Source organism: Babylonia areolata, chromosome 13, assembly GCF_041734735.1.
Source record: "Babylonia areolata isolate BAREFJ2019XMU chromosome 13, ASM4173473v1, whole genome shotgun sequence".
Lineage (NCBI taxonomy): Eukaryota > Metazoa > Mollusca > Gastropoda > Neogastropoda > Buccinidae > Babylonia > Babylonia areolata.
The window spans coordinates 16,086,849-16,096,848 of record NC_134888.1 but is presented as its reverse complement, the minus strand read 5'-3'; the positions used below and the strand labels follow the sequence as shown (position 1 = coordinate 16,096,848).

The 10,000-nt window shown below is 44.1% G+C and overlaps 1 protein-coding gene across 1 annotated transcript in view; it reads left to right on the top strand.

Moving 5' to 3' along the window:
• The window catches only part of LOC143289096 (uncharacterized), a 391,817-nt gene that overhangs the window by 345,776 nt on the left and 36,041 nt on the right, over positions 1 to 10,000 (top strand). Inside the window, exons 7-8 of the mRNA XM_076597944.1 lie at positions 3,449 to 3,673; positions 9,759 to 9,996. Coding sequence (XP_076454059.1) covers positions 3,527 to 3,673; positions 9,759 to 9,996 — 385 coding nt within the window. The 5' untranslated portion in view covers positions 3,449 to 3,526. The remainder of the gene's footprint in view (positions 1 to 3,448; positions 3,674 to 9,758; positions 9,997 to 10,000) is intronic.

The window sequence follows — 10,000 nt, the reverse complement described above, 5'->3', positions numbered from 1 at the left end:
GAAAGCCGATACGCCATCATCTCATTAGCCCTGTTGCTGTGATTATGATGCATAGCTGGTGCACGTGACAAAAGCCTGGGCCTGTTAATTGGGCCCACTCCACTGCCTGAGGTCTGTCCGTTGGGGTGCTGTGACTGACGGTGGTGACAAGCGGGTCGCGAAATGGATGACTGTCGTCGAGTCGTTGTTAATCACACGGTGGTGGGTGGTGGTGGTGGGTGGTGGTGTGTGGTGGTGGTGGGTGGTGGTGGTGTGTCGTGGTGGTGTGTGGTGGTGGTGGTGTGTCGTGGGTGTTGCGTGCGGAATGAGAGAAGGAAGGGGTCCAGATGGTTTGTTGTTTGGTTTGCTTGTTATTTTGTGTGTGTGGTTGGGGTTTGGGTGGGTGGGTGTGTGTGTGTGTGAGAGAGAGTGTGTGAGAGAGTGAGAGAGAGTGTGTGGGGGGGGGGGGGAGAGAGAGAGAGATAGAGTGTGTGTGTGTGTGTGTGAGAGAGAGAGAGAGTGTGTGTGTGTGAGGGGTTATGTGAATGTGTGTGTAGGGGGATGGGGGTGGGGGGTAATTGTATGTGGTGGTATGGTTTTTGTGTATGAGTTTGTGTGTGTGAGTGCGTATGTGTGTGTTTGTGAGGGGGGTGGGGGTTGTGAGGGTGTGTGGGGTTGGAGGGGGTAATTGTGTGTGTGTGTGTGCCGTTCTCTCTCTCTCTCTCTCTCTCTCTCTCTCTCTCTCATATCACACACACGCACACACACAACCACACACCCATTCATTCATTCATTCATTCATTCACTCCCATGCATCTGGTTCATTTAAACACCTCGTCACGTGAAGCAAAAGACACCGCCATTCTGACATCATGATGATCTTGACGTGATTTTTATTTTACAAAATCAGCCGCAATAAAGCTTTAGAAAGAAAGACAAAAAGCAAGTGGGACGGTGGGAGGGAGGGACGGGGCCTGGGGAGGGGTGGGGGGGGGGGGGGGGGGGCGACAAATGTGACTTCCATTGCTGGTTCAGCAAAAATTCATGATGAAAATGCTGATGGCCGAAAATTCGATTCGGAGTTCTTCTTTATTTTTAAGACGTCAGCTGGTTGAGCCTCCTGGAAGGATAGTGGGGAGGTGGGGGTATGGTGGGGCGTAATCCTCCTCCGCCTCCCCCCCCCCCTCCCCCCCCCCCCCCCCCCCCCCCCATCCCTCACGGTTCATCCTTCCATCCTCATCACCCTCATTTTTCTTCCCCCATCGTCCCCCTCCCCCTCTCTTTCTCCTTGTCCACCTCCATTCGGTTCTTCTTGTTCCTTCTCTCCACCTCCGTTCTCAGTCTCCCTGTTGTGGGCGCTCTGTTTGACCTCTGTCTCTCTCTGTCTCTGTCTCTCTCTCTCTCCCGCTCACTCTCTCTTTCACACGTACACACACACACACGCACGCACACACACGCACGCACGCACACACATAGCGCAACACACACACACACACACACACACACTCTCTCTCTCTCTCTCTGTCTCCCCCTCACACACACACACAAACACTAACACACACACACACACACATACACATGCACTCTCTCTCTCTCTCTCTCTCTCTTTGCTGACAAAACACAGCTGTAGATTACTGTATTTTAGGTAGATGAAGGAGGAAATAAGTAACGACAGGTATGAACAAATGACTATCGATTGCTGATATCAGCGGACAGTATGAAAAATTGGCTGTCGCTGCCAAAAGCAAGGGAAACCATGATAAACGCCCATCGTTTGCCAGTGTCAGCGGAAAGTGTGAAAACAGTGTTTGTGGTTTCAATAGCCAGAAGCACTAACTAGTGTGTACAACTGGGAATTGACAAACAATGAGGCCAGGAGATGAAATGATTAACAAATAGTAAAGAATGGTAACTCGCTCCATTCACAAGGTACACAACTTCAAGTCAGTGCTGCTTACGCTACCGATTCAGCTAGCACACAGGTAAATAAACGGTACATTGGAACAAACCCAAACACTTCCTCAACGTGTGTACAACGACTTTTCTTCTTTTTCGTATGCTGAAATAACGTAATAACTCTCATTGCTAATCTCTTACCGTTTGCAAAATGAACACTCATTACCACTAGTGTTGTCAATTCAAAAGATGTTCGCTATGCTGGCTGGTTAAAACGACAGACATAAACCGGAAGAAGAAAAAGAACAGATATGCTCACTGGTAAAACGTGAACAATTACAGAAGAAGAACTGTCCTCGAGTTGTTTCGTCTTTTGTTGTAAAACCCTTGTTGTTGTTGTTGTTCTTCTTCTTCTTCTTCTTCTTTGTAACCTTTAATAGACTATTTCAGTTACTATTCTTATTCGTCGTTCTAATTATTTGATTTTATTTCATTTATTTCTTTATTTCTATGTTTTCTGTCGTTCTTTATTGTTATGTTTTCTGTCGTTAAATGGGCAGAATTGTAAAAAAGGCCTTTACTGCTCCTACCCATTAAAGATTCAATCAATCAATCAGTCTTCTTCTTCTTCTGCTTCATCATCATCATTATCTTGTTGTTATTGATGGTGATGGTTATGCCATTGTTGTCGTTTGTTGTTGTTGTTGTTCTTCTTCTTCTTCTTCTTCCTTCCTTCCTTCCTTCTTCTTCTTCTTCTTCTTCTTCATCATCATCATCTTGTTGTTATCGATGGTGGTGGTTATTCCATTGTTGTCGTTTGTTGGTGTGTGTTGTTCTTGTTGTTTGGAGTGCATCCGCCACAGTTCAGAACGTTTTCATATCAACATGTGGCCAGTAGACCTACTTCATACTTCTTAGCACTTCGATTCCATGACTAACCACATCCCGTGTGACGCACTCCAGATAACTGATACTGCACTCACTTATTACCTACGTAACATTATTTTTTGACTCACTTGTGTAAACAAAGTGAGTCTATGTTTTAACCCGGTGTTCGGTTGTCTGTGTGTCCGTGGTAAACTTTAACATTGACATTTTCTCTGCAAATACTTTGTCAGTTGACACCAAATTAGGCATAAAAATAGGAAAAATTCAGTTCTTTCCAGTCATCTTGTTTAAAACAATATTGCACCTCTGGGATGGGCACAAAAAAATAAAAAATGAAGCCTAATTTTTGCAAACTGCATTTACTGTTATATTTATATTTTTTGTATTCTCTAAACTTGGCACTTTGACCTCTAATTCTGACACAACAACAAGAGGAGTCACTATTATCATTTTTTTGTTCAAACAGGAACTTCTTTTGCTAAGCATGGAATTTTTATTTATTTTGCAAACGTTTTGGTGCAGATTATAAAAAAAAGGGAAATTACTCTGTAATTAATGCTAGGGGACTTAATTTATCACAAGTGAGTCTTGAAGGCCTTGCCTCTCTTGTTTTTCTTTCTGTGTGCAGATATTGCACTCGTTCAAAATGAACGAACACTCACTGTTTCTCTCTGTGTGTCCACAGTCTCCAGATGATAGAAGACATGCTGCCCCTTTGGACCTGGCATCCAAGTTCAGACCCTCGCCCGACGCTTCAACGTGTATGACGTCATTCCTAACGGCTCACGAGATGACGTCACCAGTTGCTGGCGATACCATGGCATCACTGTTACGTGTAGACTCAAAGACGTCATGTCAGTGTGATGACTATTTTTCTGGGGAGAAGGAACCAACGGAAAACCAGCACCAGGTCTGTCTGTCTCTGTCTCTGTCTGTCTCTCTCTCTCTCTCTCTCTCGCTCGCTCTCGCTGTCTCTCTCTCTCTCGATATAGATAGATACACACACACACACACACACACACACACACACACACACACACACACACACACACACACAAACTCACACACACACACACACACACACAAACTCACACACACACACACACTCTCTCTCTCTCTCTCTCTCTCTCTCTCTCTCTCTCACACACACACACACACACACACACACACACACACACACACACAAAAGACAAAAAGACATACATACCTTTTAGATAGATAGACAGACAGAAGACATGTGTACCTTTTAGACAGATAGAGAAAACACACATACCTTTGAGATAGATAGATAGATTGACAGACACACATACCTTTGAGATAGATAGATATTCTTTGTTTCGTTTTTTTTTGTTTTTCTTTCTTTCTTTCTTTCCTTGTCTTGAAAGCACTTCTCGCTGTGCGTGTTGAGGCAAAAAACGAAGCCGAGTGATGTGGTTTTAAAGGACTCTCGCTTCCGATTCATTGCGTGCGCCACAAAGGCCGGGACAGGGCGCTGCGCTGTCATCTTCAAGATCAAACGTTCCCTCTGATGTTAGGCGGTTACGACATCGTCTGTCTCTCTGTCGCTCTGTCTTTGTCCGTCTGTCTGCCTCTCTCTCTCTCTCTCTCTCTCTCTCTCTCTCTCTCTCTCTCTTTCTCCATTTCGTATTTGGTTGTCCTGCTTTTTGAGGATTTGAGACACCAGTTCATACATCCTAAATATTATAGAAATCCTTCTGATTTTCGACTTAATCATCTTTTGGCTGCTAGAAATGAGCACACAATTCGAAATTTTGCTAATTACTTATACAAAGCATTTAAAATAAGAGAAATTGCTGTATCTTGAATACATATATTATGTTTATGTGCGCATGTGCATGCATTTGTGTACCAATGGTTGTGATTATTTCAGTGTATATGGGTTCCTGTATACAGGTACGCGAGTTTAGGTGTATACTTGTATGTATGTGGGCATAGAAATATACGAGGGTCATTCAATAAATAAGGTGAATTTTTCGGTACCATCAATGAGCTGGGCTGGGAACTGCTCCCTCATCCCCCTTACAGCCCAGACCTTGCCCCTTCAGACTTTCACCTGTTTGGTCCCTTGAAAGCGAAGCGTTCACGAGAGGCACGAACTTTGAAAGTGACGATGAAGTCAAAAGTGTTGTGAGCGACTGGCTGAGACATCAGTCCAAAGATTTTTACGCTGAGGGAATACGGAAGCTTGTGCACAGATGGGAAAAGTGTGTGACAGTGCTGGGAGACTACGTTGAAAAATTTTAAAAAAGTAAGCTTATATCTGTATTAGAAGTCCTTATACCGAAAAATTCACCTTATTTATTGAATGACCCTCGTATATGTATGCATGTATGTATGTATAGTGTGTGTGTGTGTGTGGTGTGTGTGTGTGTGTGTGTGTGTGTGTGTGTGTGGTGTGTGTGTGTGTGTGTGTGTGTGCGTATCTCGGTTGTTGTTTTCTTTGTCTTTTTGTTGTCGTTGTTGTTGAAATTTCCTCAAAACTCGAGTGTGCGTGCATGTGGGGGATTACATTTGCATATATTTATATTTTGCGATTTCTTTTTGCTGCAAAATATGGTGTACTTTATTATAGTTCACAACCCCTTCAAATGGGGCTTTGTTTGGCCTTACTGAATAAAATTCTGATTCTGATTCTCTTCTCTCTCTCTCTCTCTCTCTCTCTCTCTCTCTCTCTCTCTCGCTCGCTCACTCTGTCTCTCTATCGCAATCCTTGAATATAAAAATAAACGTTTTAACTTCTGAGTTCTCTCTCTCCCTGTCTCTGTCTCTGTCTCTCTCTCTCTCTGTCTCTCTCTCTCTCTCTCTTCATTTAACCCGCTTTGGCTCCGTTTCATTTCCTGTCTCTCCCCTTCTCTCTCTGTATGTCTCTTTCTCTCTCACACTTTCTTACTCTCCCCCCCCCCCCCCCCCTCTCTCTGTCAGTATCTCTCTCTCTCTCTGTCAGTATCTCTCTCTCTCTCTGTCAGTATCTCTCTCTCTCTCTCTCTCTCTCTCTCTGACACACACACACACACACTCACACACACACACACACACACACACACACACACACACACACACACACACACACACACACACACACACACACACACACACACACACACACACACACACACACACACACACACACACACACACTGAATGTCAATCTTTGGTGTCCTGCTCATTTTCACCCCTTTTTCTTTCTTTCTTTCTTTCTTTCTTTCTTTCTTTTTTCAGCATTGGAAACCATTAATTAGGCTCGTATGAAGCCCCCCCTTTTCCACTCTGTTGGCCTATTTCTCGCGTGCTCTTTCTCGATAACCACCACCGCTTTCAAGTTTCGTTTTTTTGTTTTGTCTTGTTTGGACTCCAACTCCGGATTGGGGAGAAATGGACTGTTTAGTACATGATTCAGTGAATAGAACAGGGCTGAAGTCGCTTTCTTTACCTTTGTGTGTGTGTGTGTGCGTATGTGTGTGTGTGTGTGTGCGCGCGCGTGTGTGTCTGTGTATGTGTGTGTGTGTGTGTGAGAGAGAGAGTTGTTGTTGTTGTTTGGGGGTTGATGTTGATGCCTTTTTTAATAAGCTGGCATCGCTTTTATTCAGGCAGTTTCTAATATCGTTTGCAGAACATTTCGCCGGGTAGACTGGTGGTGAACCGTTACGTATTCTGTGTTGTGGTGTGGAGGAAGGTGGTTGATTGGTTAATATTAACACGCTTATAGATCTGCCAGTGCAGAGTCCGTGAGGGCCTGGGTTCGATTCCCCGCTCGCTCTCGCCCTTTCTCCCAAGTTTGACTTTAAATTTTTTTTTTTTAAACCCTGAGCATCTAGTCATTCGGGTGAGACAGGTGAACCTAGGTTTACCGTGTGCAGCAAGCACAGACTTTGCGCACTGAAAAAGAACCCATGGCAACAAAAAGCGTTGCTCCTCTGGCAAAATTATGTGGAAGTTATCCACTCTGGTCGGTTCACACACACACACACACACACACACACACACACACACACACACACACACACACACACACACACACACACACACACACACACACACACACACACACACACACACAAAATCTCTGTCTGTCTGTCTGTCCGTTTGTATGTCTGTCGCCTGACTGTCCGTCTGTCTGGAAAAGTATTTACGAGGTTCCAAGGCGCCACAAACAAAAACACAAACACTAACACTAACACAAACACTGACACTAACACTGACACTAACACAACAAACACAAACATTAACACAAACACTAACACTAGCACAAACACTAACACAAACACTAACACCAACACAAGCACAAACACAAACACTAAACATTAACACTAACACAAACACAAACACTAAACACAAGCACAAGCACTAGCACTAACATTAACACTGAAATAACACAAACACAAACAAAATGAAAAATAAGAGGAAAGCAAGTGAATGAGAAATCCTTCGTTCATCACGACATCCAACAGGTTGAGACAGAGAGACAGAGATAAAGAGGGGCTGGGAGATAGTGCGAGGAATGCAGAGAGACACAGAAACGATTGAATGAAGGCGGAACCATTTTTGTTGGGTTGATAGCGCACATACACACCAGCTGTGGAATAAGTCGGGTTCTCTCTCTCGCCTTCTCTCTCTCTCTCTCTCTCTCTCTCTCTCTCTCTCTCTCTCTCTCTCTCTCTCTCTCTCTCTCTCTCTCTCTCTCTCTCTCGAGTTTTCTATGTATGTTGTATTATGTGAAATGTTTTTGTTTTTCATTGTTTGTCTGTTCATATACCCCTTCATTTGGGGCCTTGGCCTATATGAATAAATCATCTCTCTCTCTCTCTCTCTCGTTATTGTTGTCACAAGGACAGATTGGAAACCTAGGCAGTGCCTAATCCTTGAGTAATCAATTTTTGAATCTCTCTCTCTCTCTCTCTTTCTCTCTCTCTCTCTCTCTCTCTCTCTCTCTCTCTATATATATATATATATATATATATATATATATATATATCTTCTCTCTCTCCCACTTTCTTTTTCTCCCCTCTCATCTCCAGACCTGTTTTTCTCTCTCTTACTGTCTCACACACACACACACACACACACACACACACACACACACACATAGATGTAGATATATATATATCATTAAAAATACGTAGGAAAAAACTCTTAAGTACGTAAAACCTTATTATTCTTGACAATCTCTCTCTCTCTCTCTCTCTCTCTCTCTCTCTGCCCCCCACCCCCACACCCCCTCTCTCCCTGTCGTACCCCTGTGGCTATTGATCAGGTCACGGAACATCGACATCTTGGTGTCCTTATTGACAATCAGCTAAAATGGGAGGCAAATGTCAGTCCTTTTCTTTTCCCTTTTTTTAATCACAGTCAGTTGCAAAAAAAAAACGTTTGCTTGTTATTTTGTCTAAAACGTCTTACCAGTCCTGAAGATTGCTTCGTTTTTTTCCGTTCCCACATCATGTCTAAAATTTCAAGTGTGTGTGACAATCGCAGCGAAATGCACGTGAAAAAAAAAAATCTCGATTCCTGTATGTAAAGATTAAAGGTGCAATCATAGCCTTACGGCCATTGGGGCCGTCAAGTCGTATCCACTGTGTCTAGGGCTTGGTATGGGCAGGCGGGGCCCAGTCCTCTCCTTCCGCTGTTTCGACCTTCTCCAGACGACGGCAGGTACCCGTGGACACCTGGGTGGAGTGAGGAAGATGGGAGTAAAGTGTCTTTCGTAGGATTAACAGAAAAACATAGTGCAGAGTGGTAACTCTCTCCATTCACAAGGCACACAACTTCACGTCATCGCTGCTGATGCTACCGATTCAGCTAGCACACAAGTAAACAAGAAGGTACATTGGAACAAACCCAGACACTTCCTCAAAAAAGGAAGCGCCGGGCTTGTCCTTATACCGATCATTTGAACATGCGATGACAGAAGAAATTTGTAACCACAAATTAGCTTTTATTCAAGACCGACATGGCACACAGGTAAACAAAAAGGTACATTGGAACAAACCCAGACACTTCCTCAAAAAGGAAGCTCCGGGCTTGTCTTCAAACCGATCATTTAAACATGTGCACACAGCAGCAATGACAGAAGAAATAAGGACACAACACCATGCCGAAACGGGGATTCGAACCCTAATCACTGGTGAACACGTCTAACCCATTTTTGCCACGGCGCGTCTGTACTCCTGCGTGGAGTGAAAAATCTCAGCAATGCTTTACAAAAACGTGTGCAGTCAACATTATCAGCTGTCAACTCTTCTGCCTTTTTCCATTGAGCATTTTAAAAAATCCGATGAAGTGTGTGTGCTATATGCACGGTCATATGCAGCAGATGCTCTACCTACTTGTTTTGAACGAAGCGTTGACTTTTATGTCAGGTACAATCGTGACTGCACACACACACACACACACACACACACACACACACACACACACACACACACACACACACACACGTGCGCACCCCCCATCCGCCCCCTTACCCCCTTACCCCCCACTCCCCCTCCACACACACACACACAGTGGGGGTGGGGGGGTGGGGAGTTTGGCATACACAGTCAGTCAAAGTTGCTGGAACAATTTCTTAAAGCAAATCAAGGAACCGTGTTCCATCAAAACATTCACAGATAAACTCTGACAGTCTGATATACGAGGTTAGACACATACGTCAGCTTTATTGATGTGTTAATCATCAACATCCAATTTACACGTCAAGCTTTGCTGTACCTCTGTGTGTGTGTGTGTCTGTGTGCGTCTGTCAGTTTGTCTGTCTGTGTGTACGCGCGTGTGCGTGTGTGTGTGTGTGTCTGTGTGTGTTTGTCAAAACAATGGCAGAAATGTAAAGTTAGCCGATTAGCTAACATGTTCTTCAGGAGATTTTTTGTAAGTCATTCTTTCATTCATTCATTCAACATCGCGCGTTTGAGTAGCTTTCTTTTTTTTTCTTCTTTTTTCTTTTTTCTTTTTTTAATCTTTTTTTTTTCTTTATATTTCAGATGCAAAATATGAACGCAGCGTCAGCTGACCACCACCCAGTCACACAGACAGATGGAAGCTGTGCACCACAACCGAAACACTTGAATCTGTTTTCGTCGTTCCTTTCGGTGCCTGTGACGTCACGGAAGCCTGCTGGGCGACTACTGTTGCCGCTGCTGTTGGCGCTGGCTGTTGTGACGTCACTAACGGTTGGAGTGACGTCGGTGGACCGACGATCCAGCGCTTCTGTGACGAAACGTGG